Raw genomic sequence first — 21,206 nt, forward strand, 5'->3', positions numbered from 1 at the left:
ATCAGATTCTCATCCTGTTTATGTTACAGTAAATTCAAAGTAATGCCAATAACATTAGTGAAAGGGCTTCTAAGTCATACTGGTATAACTGGGATGAAATTGAAGCTCACAATCTGTAATAATGACAAACTGTCTTGTTTTAATTTACTGTTTCTTTGAAGTAAAAAATACATTATCCTGACAACGCCAAATCTCATCCCACTTCAGGATAGACCTACCTCTCAGGATAGTGTTGCTCTCTAAGCACATTAATTTCTTGCCTCTATGCTGAAATTGTTAGTAGGATGCTAGCTGTAAAGGTGGCTTCTCTGATATATAGAGCTCCCAGCAACTACACTGAGACCAACCACTCATTTCACATAGGCCTTTGAACAGCCATCACATGGTAACAATTTTCATTCACTATCAAACTGTCTTGCTTGAACTGATGAGTTGGAAGTGAAGGGCTCCGTATCCCATTACCCCAGAACAAAAACATCCAGTTCTCTTATCTGATTTAAAGATCTATCTATACTACATGCTAACAACTTTTATTTCTAAATGTGATGCTTCATCAAACCTCTTCTGAGCTTTTTTGTATTTCCTTTCCTGTCTCCGCTTTTTACTAAGCTGTTTCCAATGAACAGTGGCATCTCAAAATGAACCAGGGAATGCTGCTATGGTGGTGGGAGGGGAAGTAGTACTGTCTGTGCGTTTGATGACTTGACAGATATGCAAACCCTCATTTTACTAGAGTGCACTGGGCAAGCTTTTCTCATGTGTGTCCACTGCTATTATTGTTGTTATTATTAATTTAGTGGTGCTGAAAGTACAAGATTTATATCCTGAGAGTTTGAGGTCATCTGTTACTCTGTGTCTGCAAGAAACAAATGTGACAAAGGCCAAAAGAGACCGAACCTTCCCAGTAAAATCTCCCTTACTGTCTCATCTATCTAGCCAGAATCTTTAGTGGGTTGCAAGTATAGATCTTTCTGTAGCCATGGTAGATACCATGGCTTTATTCACTATTTAGTCCTGCTGAAAGTGACCCTGATAGCTTTGGTATGATGCAATGTGCTTGTGATTTGCACAGGGAACAGTACCGGTGTACAAAAGTCATTTGTATATTGACAGGAAAAAAAACACCTTTTGGGGCTTTGGAGTTGTCTGAGTGACTGAGATGTGAAATGGCATATCCCAGAATTAACCTCAAATGTGCTTTTTTTAGGGTCTAATCTCATGTGTATATGTGTGTTTTCATATATTACATATTAATGAATATTAATGTTACATATTAATGCATATTTGAGGTTCTTTATTGGGACTATAAGGGAACATGCCTTACTCTGTGTGGGTGTAAATTCACATTTCTCTGTTGTGCGCAATTGGAAAGAGTTCTTGCATCCTGAAGTCTACAACGCTCCATGTTATCATTGCTCTAAAATCTTCCTTACCCTTCTGCAGATGGGCTGGTGGATTGCATGGACCCAGACTGCTGCCTGCAGCCACTGTGCCACGTCAATGCGCTGTGCCTGGGCTCCCCGGACCCCCTGGATATCATCCAGGAGACGCAAGCCCCCGTCTCCCAGCAGAGCTTGCATTCATTCTACGATCGGATCAAGTTCCTGATCGGCAAGGACAGCACTCACGTCATCCCAGGAGACAATCCTTTTGAAGGAGGGTAAGTGAATTTTGGTTTAGATTCAGTAAGAGGTAAAGCATAAGCCCCTTGGCCATTTTGAGACACGGAATGGCAGCAAGATGCAGAAAACGGAAATTGTCTAAGGGAAGTACATATCTGAAGCATTTTGCAGCTGCTGTAATTCTGCTGGCTGTCTCCTCATCTGCAATGTCCTGCCAGCCAGTAAGACAAGATGCTTCTCTCCCAACGCATATGGGCAGTTGCATCTTCACTGCCTTCTCTTATTTCAAGGAGTGAAAGCCATCCGTTCAGCAGGGCTCTTCTAGTTCAAGTGACTGATATTTTCCAGAAGTATCTCATAAACAGCAATGGCAGACCTCCTTCCATTGACAGAGCCAAAAGAGGGAAATTAGAATAGTACTTACAATCTATAGTGTGACTGTTAGAGACCTCAAAAGAACTGCGTTCAGCTCTGGGACCCCAGCATAAGAAGGACATGGACCTGTTGGAGCGAGTCCAGAAGAAGACGACGAAGATGCTCAGAGGGATGGAACACTTCTCCTATGAAGATGGGCTGAGAGAGTTGGGGTTATTCACCCTGGAGAAGAGAGGGCTGTGGGGAGACCTTATAGCAGCCTTCCAGTACCTGAAGGGGCCTACAGGGAAGCTGGAGAGGGACTTTTTACAAGAGCGTGTAGTGATAGGACAAGGGGTAATGGTTTTAAACTGAAAGAGGGTAGATTCAGGTTAGCTATAAGGAAGAAATTCTTCACTGTGAAGGTGGTGAGGCACTGGAACAGGTTGCCCAGAGAAGTTGTGGATGCCCCATCCCTGGAAGTGTTCAAGGCCAGGTTGGACAGGTCTTTGAGCAACCTGGTCTAGTGGAAGGTGTCCCTGCCCATGGCAGGGTGCTTGCAACTAGATGATCTTTAAGGTCCCTTCCAACCCAAACCATTCTATGATGCTATAATTCTATAACTGAAGAAAATCTTACAGTCTAGGGAAGGCTATTAGAATGATTTCCAATATAAACAATCAACTTGAATATAGATTGGTTTTAATACTGAGACGTTCTTTATCACTGCAATCATCATCAAGAAACAGGAACTGGCAAAGAAATCTTATACAGTTCACTGCTGTGACTGCATCTCAGCCATTTGTTTAAGTACATGCCTGGCTGTCAGGGGAGGTCATTCCTGTAAAATCATGTGCTTATAGCAGGACACCATAATACATACCCTGGGGTGTCAGATTGTTAGATCATTCAGTATCTACCCTGAATGTTGCTTTTCAGAAGTGGTGACCCTGAGCCAGGAGGTGATTCTCAACACTCAGGTTTGGACTTTGTTGAATTTCACACGGTCATTAACTGCTTACTTTCAGCATTCCCACACAGAGAAGTTAATAGGTTGGTACTGAAAATATACAACCCTCGTATTTGTGCCGATACTTGTTTCAGCACTTGCAGCTCAGCAGGCCAAGAGGCCCTTCTGGGTCTGATCTTATGCTCTTCCATGAAGGGACATTGCCAGCATCCCTCAGGTACCACCTCCCACGTATCACCATCTCCAGTGCTCTACAGGCTGACCCCAGACATGAACCACTTCGAAGCACACCAGTGTCAGGGAGTTGGCCTCATGTGACAGTTTCCCTGATTTGTCTTGCTGCCAAGCCCTGCAGAGTCCAAGATAGCTGACAACTGATTCGGATTAAGGCCAAACACTCATTATGTCGCAAACTGTTGTACTTCGTCAGCATTCTGAAGATTGCAGGTTCTGGATACTGAACAGTACAGGCTCTGGACTAAATGTTAGTACAGTGAATTCTCTGCTGTCAATTGTTGTGATTTGATGCTGTAAAATCAGGTCTTGGAATATAAAATAGATTATACCCACAATTTCATTTTTCTGATATATTTAGGGTTGCAATTCCTCAGCTGAGCTTGCAGTCAGAAGCCTTTCCACAGAGGGCTCTGGTATCAGGTCCATGTGTATCTGTTCTGATAGGTAGACAGTTTTGGTAGACACATGTCCGTGTTTCATGAACTTTTCCGTACAACTGAAGGAGTCTTCATACATGTGTGATAAAAAAAAATTGCAACTTCTCTTTAAAGGCTGCTTGCATTCAGCTGCACACAGAGGTGTGTGTGGGGAATAATGGGAATTTCTCATTTATACAGCGAATTTGTTTCTGGGAGTGCCAGCAGAGGACCAGCACAAAGACTGTGTCATTTAGGGCCACGTAAATTCCTACAGGAGTTACATGCATTTCACAGATCTGATGGTAGATGTCTATGTAGGAAGGAATTGCTAACCATCTGTAGATGTCCTGCTAAAGAAAGATTCATGATTCAAAAGGAGCACCTGCTAGCAGAAGTGTTTATCTGGCATATAGATTATTAGAGTGAGGGAATGCAAAGATTCAAATCAATAGGAAGGGTTTTAATGATTGCTTTTCATTAGCTAATAAATGGGGCTCCTTGTTCCATTTAAGTTAACACAAAGAATTATACAGAGAGAGCGACGATTTATGAGGTTGCCATTCTTAAAATATCTGCATAGGGTGTGTATCACAAAATGTGGTCTACAGATATGTCACCTCAAGCTGTGATTGTATTGCATCTCTCAAGTTAAATATCTTGACTCATCACAGGAGCGGTTGCAAGTAACAGTGAAGGACAGAAGGTATATTTTCCCCTGAGACAGCACCACAGCACACAGTCCAGGTTTATCAGTCTGTTGGGTTGCTAAAAATGCCACTACTCTTTTGGGGTCTTAAAAGACGTCATGTGTTCCTGTTAGTTCTTAAAGATCCTATAGATCTGGATAAACTCAACCATTGCAAACTTTTTCTGCTTACTTGGCTTCTCTTTGTAGTTTCAGTTGTCTGTTTTCCCCACCTAGAAAGCTGAACCTTTAAACAGCTGTCTCTTGTCACCCTGGAAATGGCAGGGCTTCAGCAGTGGTCAGACAGTGACTGCTCCATGGAGGACCATGGACTGGGACCATCTGGGATCCAGTTATTCTGGGTAAATGAGACTGACTGTATTTATACCTGCAGATATGCCCTTTCTTCAGTTGCAATCTCACTGCTGAGTCTCCTCCAGTTGCTTTTACAACAGTTGATAATATCCCTCTTATCCATGGAACTGCTCAGTGTCTCCACGAAGATCACAGCAGCAGCTGGGGGCAAGAAGAACCATCTTCATCTTTCCTTCCAGCTCTTGACTCAATAGCTTGTCCAACAGGAGAGAGGGCAGGAAATCTTTTTGTTCTGATGGAGGGCTCCAGCCTCCTGCCTTAGGACAGCCCTCTCCCTTCCATTGCTGCCGCTGTGATTCATGAAGTTGTCTCCTTCTTGCTGTAGATCAGGACTGTAGATTGCTGGGCGTGGGATTGCATGGCAAAGTCCTACATCCTTCCATCCCGGCGCTGTCGTCCGCGTGGGGTAGGATTGGAGGCGGATCCATGCCACTTGCTGTGAACAGTCCCATAAGCAGACAACACAGAGGTAACATGGACCACTGTGTCCTGCGTGTCTGATGTCCTGCAGAGACACCTGTGGCACAGGCACACTCATCATTCATGGTGAGGAACCACAGCGTACTGCTCAGGGCTTTACCAGGTCATGGCTGGCTGATTACCACCCCTGGGGGAACCACAGCGCATTTACATTCCTGTATGGCCTGTGCAGAAGTGGTGGCAGTGTGAAGGAGATGACTGAATATCTATGCAATATACTTCTTAGGCTTCAGCTTAGCTACCCTTTAGAGAGAACAGCAGTGCAGATCACCTAATGGATACAAATAAATGAATGCTTCGTGACAGCTAGCCTTTGAGTGAATTTATTATTGAATTACACTCCAGCTTTTTAAGAACAAGCTGAGCTGACAAGCTCTCTCACCGCTGCAGAAGAAAAAGAAAGACAATGATAAATTACCCTGATGGATAAAGGTAAAGACCTTGTCTCCTCCAAAATACCAGCAATTATATATTATTCATGTTTGGGAAGAAAAAATAATCATTGCCCATATTGAAATGAGTGTTTATGATGATAAAGCAAGTAGCTAAATTAAATTCTGAATGCACAGAATGTCTTTTCACATCGTTTTGATGAACAGATAACAAGTACTCTTCTGCTACTTGATCGTTCTTGTATTGATTTTGAAACCACTTACTCTTGCTGTTTGCTTTGTATTTTTAAGCCATTCTTAGTTGTCCATCACCATAAGGAGCAGCACAAGATGCAGTGGTGTCAAGTTGTTGACTTTCAAGTAGGACACCTGATATATTTGTTCTCTCTTGAGGGACAGTGTCAGAAAATTGCAAGAACAGGCTAAAGTCCTGATCCACGGAGTCTTTTATATTAAATGTTGGCATAGGATTAAAGTACCTCAGAAAACCGTGTGCAGAATTGGCATTTTTTGTAAAGAATATTTGAAAATAAATCAGGTGATTTTTAAGTAAGTGTGTTTTATACCCCTTCTTTTTGGGGACAGGTTGTATATATCTACTTGCTGTCAGCAGTATTAACCCATCCCAATTACACGGGCAGCTAGAAATAACCAGCTGAGTTATAAAGACACATCAGAGAGCAGGATCTGGCATCAACTGCAAGAGTAGTCCCTTATTGCCTTCGGGTCAGCAGTCTAAGTACAAAAGGTAGTAAGTTTTCACGGTTTAAAATTCTGATCAGAATTAAATTTGCACATTTCTTTTTCCGCTACTGAATGACAAGGCGTCTGTAAACATGTCACTCCCCTTCCCTGTGTCCCCGCTGTGTGCCAGTCTGTACAACGTACCTTACTGATCCAGCTGGGGAGGGTTACACAAGCACTGTTAGATGCTAAGATAGACAAGTATGCTATAAATGCACGTGTGTTCTATTTTACTATAAATAAATAAATGGATGGTTTTTATCATCACAGTTAAACTGCATTGATTCCCAGCCCTATCAAAACCAAAATTGTGAGTATTGATCATGGCCAAAGAACAACTGAGAGAATAGGGGAGGATCAAAATGGCTTTCAAAACGTTTCAGTAGTCCCTCTGGTTCAGTTCTGAGTGATTTCAAAGAATATTATGATGGTATCTTCATATCCTTGAAGGAAGATGTTCAAAGCACCTTCTCTTTTCCTTTCACCCATTTCATCCCACATCTGGAGGGCTGCAGGTTCACCCCAGCAGATCTTCCTGAGTTTCCTTCACAGGGAAACCAAAGTGGTCTGTCTTTTCTTTACTTTTCCCTCAAGAAGAGTCTGATTTTGATACAGCGAAGTAAGAAACGCTTCTTTTCTAGCCAAAGACAAAGTTAGAAGTCAAAAAACCCAGAGTCATCAGGTGTGGCTTTCTGCTGATGATTTCTCCCGAGGTGGCTGGTCCAGCCCATGGCCTTGGCCCGGCTCCAGCAGGACGTGGCTCCGTTGGGCTGGCAGCAAAATGCCGTGGGTCGGATGCACCCACTGAACTGCAGGCACCCCGGAGGCGATGCAGGAGCTCGTGGAGCGCAGCAGCTCCGCAGGTTAGGACAGCTGTGAAAGATAAAGACACTGTTTAAGACAGTGTCATAGATATTAGACACCATCCAGCATTCCTGAGAGTGAGCACTCATGGCACAGCACGGTACCTACATTGATGAGAACAGGGTCATATTTTTCCGTATTTTAAACCAAGCTAACGCAGCACCTCTTCAAACTCTTTCCTTCCCAGTGTTACTGTCTTCCAAAGGTATCGTTCTACTTTTGTTGCTTTCTGCTTAAATAAACTACTTATTAGCTACAAATCATAGCTTTTTGAAATATAGGAGAATAATGAGGAATTTTCAAAGACTTAGTGTTTTTTATTTGGGTAATTATTCCTTTTAAGCACAGGAAAGCGTACTTTTAAAGCTTACCTTTTCAGTGTACAGGGCATATATATATATAAAAATGCCTTTTCAATGTTTTCCTTTTTCTTTTGATTTTAAATTATATAGTATGGCATTATTTCAATGTAAAGTGATTTTGAGTTGAACATGGCATTATTTCCATAAAATAAACTAACACAGTATGTGCAGCTTGCTTCCACTTTGTGGAATTTGTACCCACAGGACTCTATGAAAGCAAAGTTCCTATCCATTAATAATAATTAATAGTTATCAATAATAATTAATAAAGATATTTATTTCCATAACATAGTGTAATCATAATGTAATATTATTCCCCTTTCACAAGTGGCAGCAGAAGGAAGTCCTGTGTACAGTCATTAGAGAAACTGGGGTGCAGTTTTTAACAAATTTTAAAAAACATTGGATATTTATTACCAAGCACAAACTCTTGAGTAGAATCTTCCTAGTGTGATTTGGGCACACTTCCAGGATCAGGCAAGGCAGCTGATATAAATGCTGCACCATCCTGTACCTGGGATTAAAAGGTCTCAGGTGATACCGGTGTACCTAGGAGCTCTTGGAGCATGCAGATAGCAAAACTCAAGCCTTCAAAACTCTCAAGAAGAAAAAACAAAACTCTGAATGAGTTAAGTACCTCCCGGATTACACAGGTGCTGACGTGCACATTTGGGTTTAGGAGTCTAAACTACAGTATAGATGCTGATGTATTCTCTTGGATCTGGCACGTAGATATTTGATTAAAATGTATTCAATATTCAAGGTACGTTCCTCTGAAAAATAGAGCAGCCCACATGCCCATTGTTTTACATTACTCATTGGTAGACATGTCTGGCGTGATAACTATGAGCTGAGTCAGTAGCTCCATTCAATACAATAACTTCACTAGAAACTGCACATCCTGTTCAATGGAGAGATTTGATTATTTCATTACTGCATAAAGCTTCTTCAAGTTAAATACTGGCTCACTGTTGTACTGATTCTCATGTGGGACCCCGGCATGCTCATTCTGCAAAAAGCTGGAGCTTTCTGCCCCAGGCTCTTTGCTGCCCTGCCCTGCAGAGGTTTGCTGACCCCAGACCAGACTGGAGAGCTTGAGCACCTCTCGGCCAGCTTAGTGTAAAATCTCCTTTCCCACTTAAAACTGCAGGAGAAACTGGTGTGAGCTGATCCTGCTGGTTTTGCACTGATGGGGTAAAGTTCTGCCTTGCCAGATCAGCTTTGGGGCAGTCGCCTCTAGCTGTTGGATGCTAACAGTTGAGTCCAAGTACAGTTTTCAACCACTTTAATATATCAGGAAGAGCCTGTCCTTTGAGTGTGACATTTACTTGCTAAATTGGTTAAAAACTCCTACATAAAAAAGCAGTTTTAAAATCCCAATCATAAAATCTTACATATTTTATTGAACCTTTTTTTTTCCCTAACTCCTTTGGATCATTACAAATCGATCAGGCAGATTCTATGTAGTTAAAGAACTTTCCCTATGATCATCACAAAGAGAGCTCATTTTATAAGTAACCTGGAAATAATGTATTTTTCCTTCTCTTCTGCTCAATTTTGCTTTCATGGTGCCTCAAATCCAATGGAAGGAATTATTTTTATTTTGGGTCTTCTGCAGAGCTGAATATGTGGCCACAGCTTACGAAATAAATACCAGACGTAAAATACTATAATAATACAGAACTGTTAAGTTCTGCAGACATTTTTTGTGAAGGCTTGACATGAATACATTATTCATCTCCGAAAGTTATTGCACCATAAAGTCTTTACCTCTTATAGAAATAATGTTTATAGGATCACTTCTGAAAAATTATGAAATTAGTGTAATTTAGTATGAGGTGGAAAAATTATCTTGCACCTTACGAGCTACTGAACACCTGATTTGGATTTTACAGACCTAAAAAAATAGGAGTGTGATTCTGTTTCTTTGAGATCTCGTACAAAGCAAGAGAGTGTTTCTTTGGTTGTACAGGAGTAAAGGAGAGAATCGTCAACTTTTAAAGCATTACTTAGTCAACCACATTGTGAATAAAAGGATTCTTCACTGAAACTTTGCAGTAAAGCACAGCCCAACTTTATTAGGCATTGCATTTCCTATAAAACTCTGTTCTAAAATGCTTTAACTTAAATAGTATAATTGGAGTCAGTTTTATAATTTCAGAGACCAGCATCAGTGTCTTTTCCTCTTTCTTTCCTATTTGCTCAGCAGCCTTCCTGTATCCCTTACCATCCCACCATCCCATTACAGCTCAACTGAGAAATCTTGGGATGCAAAAATAGCGAGTCAATGAGGCATAGAGACCCAAGATGTTTTGGATGGCAGAAGTGGCATCTCTTTCCAACAGTGGCCAGATCGCTTGGCAGATCAGAGAGGAAGATTGAGCTTTCATAAAGAGAAAAAAGACACACATCGAGTAGGTGAATAAGGTTCAAATCTCAGGAGAAGTTTTCAAAGCAATAAGGGTCTGAGTCTTTCAGGAACGGAGCCAGCAGGGAATTGGTTTGAGAGCAATTATCGTCTGATTGTGGGTTTTTACATGGGTAAATGTAGCTCAAATGATGCTACATTTACTAAACTGTCATGCATAAAGATGCCTTCCTTTCCTTTTGGAGGAGCTACAGCTAGCAGTCACTAATATTGCTAAGATGATGCCAAAGGAGGTTTTTAAGAACTATCAGTTTGTAATTCTTCACGGAGCAGAATGCAGGCAAATGCATGCAGAGCTTGTGAAACTGGACAACAGCTGGTCACAAAACCAATCCTGCTCATGAATACTAAAAATAGCAGGTGAGGAAGACCCACTGTTTTGATACTGTGAGGTTAGACTCTAAAGAGACAACAAGAATAAGAATTTGCATCTAGAGGTATGATTGTAAATCTTGATTAATAAACGCTTTTCTCTGTACTTCAAATACCAACTTCACTAGCCACATTTGTAAAAGTGTTGCTTTTTCCCCTGTCCTTCTTAGGACCATTTAAGTAAGCTGTTTTCATTGAAACATCTCATTCTGTTGGCTTTACTGTGTGTTTTGTAGACTACCTAAAAGACTGTAGAAGGTTTCTTGCAAAAGGTTAACAGTTAAGGGCCATACCCACGTAAAGAATCGTCAGCATCTCCTGACCCTTCAGTGATGGGACCTTTTCAATAGCTTCACTGAGTGGGTTAAACAAACAGAACAGATACTGTTTCTTGCTGCAGACAACTTAGAATTTACTTTCTTTTATTGAGCCTGGTCAGAGCTCTTATGAACTTTGCTCTTCATCATCCACTCTTTTTCTCCTGGGTCTCCCACTCCATCAGCTGCTCAGAAAGTTGAGTGGCAGGATCTGTTGGAAACGATGTCTGTCAGTGCCACTTTATCAAGTCCCTGTTTGGGACTAGGTCTAATGTCAGTGCATTTAGTCCCTTTCTCAGATTGACTCTGGCATTCTGGTGCTCCCCTTATTGGCCAGCTTCTCTGCTGAGCCTAATTAACGATTTGTATCCCAGCTGCCCAACACATGCCAAACCCTTTTCAGAAACTCACTTGTGCTATCTGTTGTGGTGTGGGATTCTTTCTGGGTGACTACTTCTTAATTTTCATTTTTTTTCATATAAGCATGTCTGTCTTGTTCAACAAAGAACCCTTCAGCAGGATCTTTTCCATTCTTTTTCCTCACCTTAATTCCTTAATTCAGATGGCAGCTAAGATCAGTAGGTGGGTTTCCAATTTAAGCTTTTCCTACAGCTAAACTGAACTGAAGAAGCCAGACAGGGACTCAGTTCAAGGAAAGATTATCAGGAGTTTTGTCTGCACAGTTAAGAGGCAAGTAGGCAGGCCTTTTTTTACAGACAGCTTTTGAGGGAAATATGGCCACAAGCAATGAACTTGAAGGTCTGTATGTTCTGCTGTTTCCTCCTCTTCTTTTGTCCTTCATCTGCCAGCTCAGACATTTTCTGTGTCCATGTGTTTGATCATGATGTCCCTAGCTTTTACCTGGCATTCTACCAATGTTCCTATCTGTCCTAGTACTAGACTGCCCTGAGGTTGTTTGACGTGAGACAGGTGCATTCAACCCAAAATGGACGAGGTACATTTTGTTGCATCCTCTGTTATTATCAAGCAAAAAGGTCACAGCAGCTATAGCTGTGAGATTGTGTTTGTAACAAATGACTGTATTTATAGGCACTTATCAGCAAGGTGTCTGAGCATGTCACAGATGAAGTGCCATGAGAATGTAAAAATCCCTAGGCAAGAGATTAGCAGATTACTACAATTATCCTTCTAATGTATCTGGAAGGAGGGGATGTGCCTCGGTTGTTATTTTGTAGGTGGAGTACAAAGACACATACGGACGAGCTGACATGACCAGTGTCACACAGAAAGTCTGTAGCAGAGGAGGAAATAGAACTGAGATCAATCACCTAATTTCATTAATAACACTCTTCCCAATGAGTAATAACATTCTAGATTTTCACTCTATGGTGCTCTGTTGAAGTTTCATCTACAGGAGAAGGATAAATCATACATATTTATATATACACACACCCCAATAAAATATGGAAGTGGTAAGTAAGTTCAAAGAAATGAAGATATTTATAGTGGCAAATTAAAATATTTATTATGCATAACTTGGCTGAGGATGGCTAAGCAGTCATGGTAACCATCTCCATACATCTGAAACTTTTAAAAGAGAAATGAGTTATGGTGGAAATATTTTGAAGAGCTGCAAGAATTCATTGGGGTGAGATTTCCCATGGCGCCTATCCTCAGTCAAGGAAAGAAGATACATTTCTTGCAGCAAAAGGGGGTTTAGGATGCATGGAATTTTCTTTTCCCAATGAAAAATATTTAGCAGAAGCAGTATTTTTGTCTGTTTCCCAATGCCAAGCGCAGTGTCAGCAGAAAACTACTATGAATAAGAAGTTTTGGAAGGGCCAATGTCTTTTAAGTTATGAGACATTGGATAGGAGTCAGTATTAAAGACAAATCTTTAATGTGCTCCCATAATGTGAAATGGCTTTTGGGGAATTTACTTTTCTGGCTTCTGTTCTAAAGCTGGTTTTGTCTGCTTGAATTTTGTCGACAGCCTGTCAAACTTTCTTTATAACTGAGCAATGTGAAAGTAAAGGCATCAGTGCACCCCTGTCTGTTTTGCCACTATGACCCAGATCTTACTGGGAAGACTTAATTTAATTTTCTAGGGAATAAAGAATGACTTCACAAAGCAATGGTGTAAAATTGTCTGATATGCCATCTGGCATTCTAGATAGCATTTTGACAATGATTTGGTGTTTCAGGGACGCTTTTATGAATAAAATAAAAAAAAAAAGAAGAAAGGTAAAGTCTAATTAAAGAAGAAGAAAAAAAGCAGACTGTTGTTCATTGTAAAACAAGAATCCGTACAGCCTGATGTAAATGTAATGAAAGAAAGAAAGAAACAAACAAAAAAGCCAGAAAGCAGAGGCAATAGGTGGAATCTGTTAATATTTCAATGGGAAGATGAGGCTCCAGCTATGAGAAATTCAATTTTGTTCAACTGCAGAAAACACTCTGAACTGGCAGGCCTAGACTAATGGAATAAATCTCTTCTATTAACATGAGAGATAATTTTATGTAAATATATTGGGAGACCTTCTAGCGGAGCTGAACATCTTAGCAGTACCACTTAACTTGTTTGTAGCATAATTGCATTTATACCAAGGTCTTCTGAAGGAAATGGCTGACTAAATTAGCATTAACCGGGTTCCTGGGGGGCTCGGTGTGTTGTGGGTAGCCGATCTTGCCTCCAGAAAGGACACATCGACACTAGAGAAGCCAGCTGCTTCCAACACACTGTATTAACCATTTTTCCCAAGTGGGGCAAATTTTGTAACCCAGGGAAGGAGAAGATTTGAGACTGTAATCAGGCAGAGTCTGGGCTTTGGTTTTCCTCCAGTTTCCATCCCTCCTGTTTTTAACTGAATTCATATTTGTGCATGTTGCTCCAGCTTTTTTTATCACTGTGGTTTGGGAAAGATGTCCCCTTTGTGGGAACATCTTTCCTTATAGCATGTAAATAAAGCTATTGTTACAGTCCTTGGGAGGATGGTGGATGCAGCTGGGCTTGCTGACAAGCTGCTTCTCTGAGAAGAGATGCCAGCGTTGTCCGAGTTAGTGAGCACGTAGATGCGGTAATGGAGTTGGAGTGCAGTGCTGTGAAGCATCGTCTAGAATGGGAACTGAGTCTCTTCCTGGAAGATGGGAGTTCAAATGCATTTGTTACAGCTGCCAAGGCGAGAGGAAGCTCTTTGTTTGTCCATGTTGTGCTGGTGCTTGTTATTGAAGAAATAGTTGTCAGTGATATGTAATGGACCAGATGCTTGCTGATATAAAGCACATCCCCCCGTTAACATGAGCTGAGGATCTAGGCCAATATTACTTAGAAGTTTGCAACTGCTTGGACATGTGTTTTATGTAGGACAGCAGGAGAGACACCTGCAACATGTATTTTTTCCTTTGGTTGCTTTTAACTCTTGGAAGGAAGAAACAACAGGTGGAAGTATTCTTTTTAGAGACACAAAAGTGTACGATCTTGCCTCTCAAGTACTTTAAAACATTTGTACTCCCAGTATTGGCTTGAATATGTTATCAGTATTTCAGAATACCGAGTCCCTAATGCTCAGGTCTTAGTCTTCAAGTAACAGTCTGTAGTGATTCCTTGCCTTTCACAAAATGTGCAGCCATTTGATGAGAAGCTGAAAAGAGACAGTTTCAAACCCTTCCTCAGATCTCTCTAAAGGATGGAAAAGGAGATGGGGCAGGGTGGAGGGGATCATGGAAAAATCTGTGAAGAGAAGGCCTCTCTTCTGCTCTTAGCTCAGAAATGTGATTAGACATACTCACTTTGTGCAAAATTGCGCTACAGTTGGTGACTGTTGACTTCAGTGGGGTTATTCCAAGCATTAACATTTTTCCAAGCATATTCCACAGCACCGTCTTTTCCAACATGACTCCTAACAAGTCAGTGATATGTCAGAGAAAACTCAGTGACAGAAAAATAATTTTCATTATGTTGCCTGTTCCAAAATTGTACATGAATCCGGTCACATTTTAGATTGCTGACACGTTCTGGTAATGCTTCGAGAATTTTTGTTAATATTGCGGCTCTCCATTTAGATCAGTAGGAGTTTGTTTAAAACTCCCTGACAAATGGTCAGTTTTCTGTACTGTGGAATATACAAATAGTGCAGCCCTTATTAAATAGAAATTATACTTTATCTCCTTGCATTATACAATATCAGGTTTTTAGGTGGACTGTAAGAGAATGTTTATATTTCCCTGATGATCCATGTTTATGAAATGATCTTCAGAAAACATTGCAGATATTATCCTTTGCCTCAGTGAACCAGGAAAGCGACATTTCTCAGTTGAAGTGGGTAGATAGCAAGTGCAGCTGGGATGATTTACTCTAGCTGAGATCTGGTCCTGCACCTGTAGAAAAATTGGCTTTCAATCTCTGCTTTCCAGCAGGACAGCAGTTAGGAAAATCACTCACTGGGTCACGTTAGCACACTGACACCACAATTTGCTGTTGCTGCTCGGAAAAATAGTTGCCTTCAGCCAAAAATTGGGTTCAGACACTCTCACAGACATGTGAAGCTTTGTCTTTATAGGAAGTTCCTAAGGTAGAGGCGTAGTAATGACTTAGAGGTCTGGAAACAGACTTAGGAATAACAAACTAGAAAATCTGTCTTTGGCTTTACTGCAGATTTTCTGAATGACCTTGGACAACTGAAAATCACTCTGTGCTTTATTTCCTCTCTCTGTAAAATACCTATCTTGCAGTATTAATCAATGTTTGTAAAGATCCTTGAAATCCTTAGATAAAAGAGCACATTACAGAGCACACAGAAATTGGAATAGATGTACCCTATAAAATAGTGCAATCTACCAAACTTGGAAAGAAAAGATGGGAGGAAAAAGCCCATCCTGTTAGCATGCTCAGTTCCCCAAGCAGTTTGTAGGGAAGCTATCTGAACCTAGCAAATTGTCTGTCATGGTTTTCCCAAGCGTGAAGAAATGAGCCGTCAAGCCTTGGTCAGGGTGCTTCTGAGGCTTTTGTGCCTTAAATACATCCTTGCAGTGCTTGGTAGGTTTCTGTTCTCTTTGATTCTGAAATGTGCTTCACCTTAATTAGGGCAGTCGCAGTCAAGACACTGTGAAACTTGGTTATAGCAAATTCCAATGTGATGTTGCAAACCCTACAGAAGTCCATAGTTAATGAAGTATATGCTGCAGCAGTTGCTTTTCAAGAGTGGGATAAAGGTAATCTTCATTTTAGGTATTGAATGTTCTCACACAACTCCTCAGAAAGTCTTCAAGAGCAGCACCCCCCCCATCACAACACATGGCATGACCCCCAGCTTTCCAGGACATAAGGGCCTGGGCTTTCTAATCCATAGGTTTCCGAGCCACAGAAGTAGAGGAAAAAAATGAATTTGTCAAAAGACTTACTATTTCTTATCATTTTTCTCCTTGTTGCAGACACGCATGTGTAATTCGAGGCCAGGTGATGACGGCAGATGGGACCCCTCTAGTTGGAGTGAACATCAGCTTTGTCAACAATCCTCTTTTTGGATACACAATCAGCAGACAAGACGGCAGGTAGGATGTCTTTATAGGATTTAGAGTGTTCAAGCAGCAGTTACGCCATTATTACCATCAACACTGAAGAGAAACTCCTTCCAAGAGAACATTTGTAGAGACCTTATTGCTCTCTACAATTACCTGAAAGGAGGTTGTGGTGAGGTGGATGTTGGTCTCTTCTCACAAGTAGTTAGCAATAGGATGAGAGGAAATGGGCTCAAGCTGTGCCGGGGGAGGTTTAGATTGGATATTGGGAAAAATTTCTTCACGGAAAGGGTGGTCAAGCATTGGACCAGGCTGCCCAGAGAGGTGGTGGAGTCACCATCCCTGGAAGCATTCAAAAAACAGGTAGACGTGGCACTTTGGGACATGGTTTAGTGGGCATGGTGGTGTTGGGTTGATGGTTGGACTGATGATCTTAGAGGTCCTTTCCAATCTTAATGATTCCCAGTTTTTACTTTCACTATAAATAATCCAGCCACCAAGCCAGGAAACATGAAATTGCTACTCTACCCTTAACTGGTTTAGCGATGGACTTGGTAATGTTAGGTTAATGGTTGGACTGGATGATCTTAAAGGTCTTTTCCAGTCTAAATGATTCTATGATTCTATGATTTATTGTTGATGCATTTTGAAGATGTTGATGCATTATTGTTAGTTGTTACGGGGCTATGTCTGGCTGGTGACCAGTCACCTGCGGTGTTCCTCAGGGTTCAAATTCTAGGGCCAGTCTTGTTCAATACATTTATCAGCGATCTGGATGCAGGATTTGAATGCACCATTACCAAGTTTGCTCATGATACCAGACTGGGAGATCCTGTTGACAAGAGGCCTTGCAGAGGGATCTAGATAGATTGGAGCATTGGGCTATGATTAATGGTGTGAAATTTAACAAGTCCAAATACCAGATTCTGCACCTAGGATGGAGTAATGCTGGGCACAAGTATAAATTGGGAGAGGAGTGGCTGGAGAGCAGCCCTGCAGAAAGGGATCTGGGGGTACTGCTTGGCAGCAGGCTCAATAGGAGTCAGCAGTGTGCCCTGGCAGCCAAGAGGGCAAACTGCATCCTGGGGTGCATCAAACACAGCATGACCAGCTGGTCAAAAGAGGTGATTATTCTACTCAATTCAGTGTTGGTGCGGCCTCACCTTGAGTACTGTGTGCAGTTCTGGGCCCCACGATTTAAGAAGGATGTGAAGGTCCTTGGAAGTGTCCAGAGAAGGGCAACAAGGCTGGTGAAGGGGCCAGAAGGAATGTCCTATGAGGAGTGGCTAAGGACCTTGGGCTTGTCTTGTTGGAAGAAAAGGAGGCTGAGGGCTGACCTCATTGCTCTCTACAGCTTCCTGAGGAGGGGAAGTGGAGAGGGAGGTGCTGAACTCTTCTCCCTGGTATCCAGTGATTGGACGCATGGGAAAGGTTCAAAGCTGCAGGGGAGGTTTAGATTGGACATTAGGAAGCATTTCTTTACCAAGAGGGTGATCAAACACCAGAACAGGCTTCCTAGAGAGGTGGTCGATGCCCCAAGCCTGTCAGTGTTTAAGAGGCATTTGGACAATGCCCTTAATAACATGCTTTAACCTGGTCAGCCCTGAACTGGTCAGGCAGTTGGAGTAGATGATTGTTGTAGGTCCCTTCCAACTGAAAATATTCTATTCTATTCTAGTCTTATTTTTATTTTTATGATTTATTATTATTAACTTTGTGATATCACCTAGAATCTTCAGCCAACAATTGGGCAATGCAGTGCCCATGCACGTAAAGAAAAGATGTCTCCTGCTCCCAACAGCTCTATTCTTGCTAATTCATGTTGAAATGATTAGGAAGAAGTCATTAAGATTACGGTTGTGTTAGAGGCAAGTGCTTAAAATCTGAGCAATCACGTTCAACCAAAACAAAAGCATTGCAAATTGAGAAAGTCTTTCATCTTATCTTTTGTCTGTCAGTGCTAATTGGCTCCCTTTCTTTTAAGAACAAAAATGAAACATAAGGAGTTCCAGCTGCACATGCTCTATGTATTGACTACTAACCACTAGCACTTGGGAGAGGATTTATAGATTTTAGCACCTCTCCAATCCACGACTTTCATTAAAGGTTTGAGTTGGCCAGAGAAGCTGATAGAATTATAATACAAAAGAGGAACATATGCTAGCAACGTGTGCTTAATGCTGCCTTGTTCATGCTCAGGAGGGTTTGCACCTACTGTAACACTGATGGCGACTAGGAGGCTTTCCAAGTGATGCTCCACCTCTTGGACCGCATGACAATAAAATCTGGATAATAAAGAGACATCCCAGGAAAACTAGTAGTCTTCTTTGGAAAAGGATGGCTCTGGAGCTGGTGCCTTTTATTGCCCGTAGCTTAGGCATTACTGCAAAAAGGAGAAAGTCTTGCACATTTATGCTATGAGTATCTCTGTCAACCTTACTGAACCTACTTTGTGTGAAAGTGAGATCCAAACTGCACTCTCAAGGTCAGATTGCTGTCTATAGACCACCACAAAATCTGTGTCTATTAGAAGAGATGAATATGCAGGATTTTGCAGATGACACCAAGCTGGGTGGGAGTGTCAGTCTGCTTGAGGGTAGGATGGCCCTGCAGAGGGACCTGGACAGGCTGGATCGATGGGCCAAGGCCAACTGTATGAGGTTCAACAAGGCCAAGTGCCGGGTCCTGCACTTGGGTCACAACAACCCCATGCAGCGCTACAGGCTTGGGGAAGAGTGGCTGGAAAGCTGCCTGGCCGAAAAGGACCTGGGGGTGTTGGCAGACAGCCAGCTGAACATGAGCCAGCAGTGTTCCCAGGTGGCCAAGAAGGCCAACAGCATCCTGGCCTGTATCAGGAATAGTGTGGCCAGCAGGAGCAGGGAGGTGATTGTGCCCCTGTACTCGGCGCTGGTGAGGCCGCACCTGGAATACTGTGTCCAGTTTTGGGCCCCTCAATACAAGAAAGACATTGAGGTGCTGGAGCGTGTCCAGAGAAGGGCAATGAAGCTGGTGAAGGGTCTGGAGCACAGGGCTGATGGGGAGCGGCTGAGGGAACTGGGGTTGTTTAGTCTGGAGAAGAGGAGGCTGAGGGGAGATCTTATCGCTCTCTACAACTAGCTGAAAGGAGGGTGTAGTGAGGTGGGTGTTGGTCTCTTCTCCCAAGTAGTTAGCGATAGGATGAGAGGAAATGGGCTCAAGCTGCGCCAGGGGAGGTTTAGGTTGGATATTAGGAAAAATTTCCTCATGGAAAGGGTAGTCAAGCATTGGAACAGGCTGCCCAGAGAGGTGGTGGAGTCACCATCCCTGGAAGTGTTCAAAAAACGGGTAGATGTGGCACTTTGGGACATGGTTTAGTCTAGTCTACCCTTGATTGGTTTAGTGTGGACTTGGTAGTGTTAGGTTAATGGTTGGACTGGATGATCTTAAAGGTCTTTTTCAACCTAAACGATTCTATGATTCTATGCCTGCAAAATTGCTGGATAACAATGCCTGCCATCACCTTTTTTCGTCTGTTTCCTTGTCCTATATACAATACCCAACTACTATGTGTAACCTTTCATTTAGATTACAAGAACTTTGAGGAAGGGACCATCTCTTGGCTTTGCAATCGTGCTGTACCTAGCATAGAGGGCCTTATCTTAAACTTCACCTCTAGGCAGTAAACATACCAGTAAGCTAAACAGAACCAGAGCACGGAGGTGAGCGCTGGTCCAGCCCTGGACCTTTGCAATATTTGAGTAACTATTTCTTTCCAATTCCCAGATGGTGAAAGGCAACTCCCCCCTGCTATAAGCCGCCTTCTGCTGGCAGTTCAAGCCAGGGATGTTCCTTTCACACCTTGTCCTTCCCAACCTCCAGCTGAGCAGGTGACGCAGGGCAGAAAGCAATGCAGCTGGAGCATCAGTACGCTCCACCAATCTTCAGTGGACTGCTGGTTCCTCGGGGCCTGCTGCCAGCCTCCAGAAGTTAAATTAGTTTCAAGGAGCTCAGTGCTGCAGTTTGCTGACTCAGACCCCAGCAGATACTCAGCTCCAAATGATAAAAATGACAGAGAACAGCTGTCTCGGACAAGGGAATCTGTGACCAAGTGGGATTTATCCTGAAGCTGGGATTTCTGTCAGCAGCTTCTGGTGGTCAGTCTAACCCCAGACTGCATAGTGTCAGCTCTTCTGATTTCCCTTTCTTCACTGTCCTCTCAAATCAATCTGCTTCTGCAGTCTGCTTCTGCAGAAACCTTGTGCAGGTCTGGTACACGACTGACGTTCAATAAATTGTCCAGTTGCTGTGCTGAGTCTCTTGAATCATAAAAATACCTTCCAAAATTGTCTGAGGCATACATGCAGATATTTTCTCAAATGAATGGGCACAGCAGTGCATCTGTGTACTCAAACAGACAAGTGAAAGCCCTTCTTTTAAAGAACACCAGAATCCAGCGACTTCCTCAGTGGTCAGGTCTTCTAAAAATTACCTTGAAGTATTTAAGAGCATTCAGACTAAAATCGTCAGGGTAGAAAATGATGGCAGACATCCCTTATTTCTAATCCTAGCCTCGCTGCTGATGTAGTGGGTAGCATTAGATGCATCTCTTAACCTTCCTAGGCCAGCCAACCAGCCTGTGAAAAGGAGATAACATTTACTTTCCTTTCTTACTGATTGGTATAGCATTTATTAAATACTATTTGTAAAGCACTTTGAAAATCACGTAAAGAATTATTGCTATTACAGTTTCTGTTCTGTGTTTTGATAGTTTCCAGTAATTTTCTGACTAGAGCATGACCCTTTTCTCATCAGCTTTTTCACAGTGCAGTTTTCATGTGATTGAGTCACTTTGGTGTAAGATGTTGATGCTCTTAAGCAAGAAGTAGCTTCGTCTGAACTACCGTAGCAGACTGTGTGCATTCCCAGCCCGTAGCAGTGCACAGTCCTGTGGGATCATCTGGACCATCTTTGGTGTCATTCGGGTTTGGAGGAAAAATAAGTGCACACATGCAAGCAGTTACCTTGTTCCAGGGGTTATAACTGCATACAACTAACTCACTGGTTTTATTATTTGGCATATTCACCATAGGAATGTATATTTTTGAAAACGTGAACTGGGTTGCCTTAA

At 42.2% G+C, this 21,206-nt stretch overlaps 1 protein-coding gene across 4 annotated transcripts in view; it reads left to right on the forward strand.

The window, feature by feature from the left end:
* The window catches only part of TENM4 (teneurin transmembrane protein 4), a 342,594-nt gene that overhangs the window by 245,093 nt on the left and 76,295 nt on the right, over window positions 1-21,206 (forward strand). For all 4 annotated transcript variants that reach the window (XM_075727611.1, XM_075727612.1, XM_075727613.1 and 1 more), the window contains 2 exons: window positions 1,444-1,660; window positions 16,013-16,132. In XM_075727611.1, the coding sequence (XP_075583726.1) occupies window positions 1,444-1,660; window positions 16,013-16,132 (337 nt within the window). The remainder of the gene's footprint in view (window positions 1-1,443; window positions 1,661-16,012; window positions 16,133-21,206) is intronic.

Source organism: Pelecanus crispus, chromosome 1, assembly GCF_030463565.1.
Source record: "Pelecanus crispus isolate bPelCri1 chromosome 1, bPelCri1.pri, whole genome shotgun sequence".
NCBI lineage: Eukaryota > Metazoa > Chordata > Aves > Pelecaniformes > Pelecanidae > Pelecanus > Pelecanus crispus.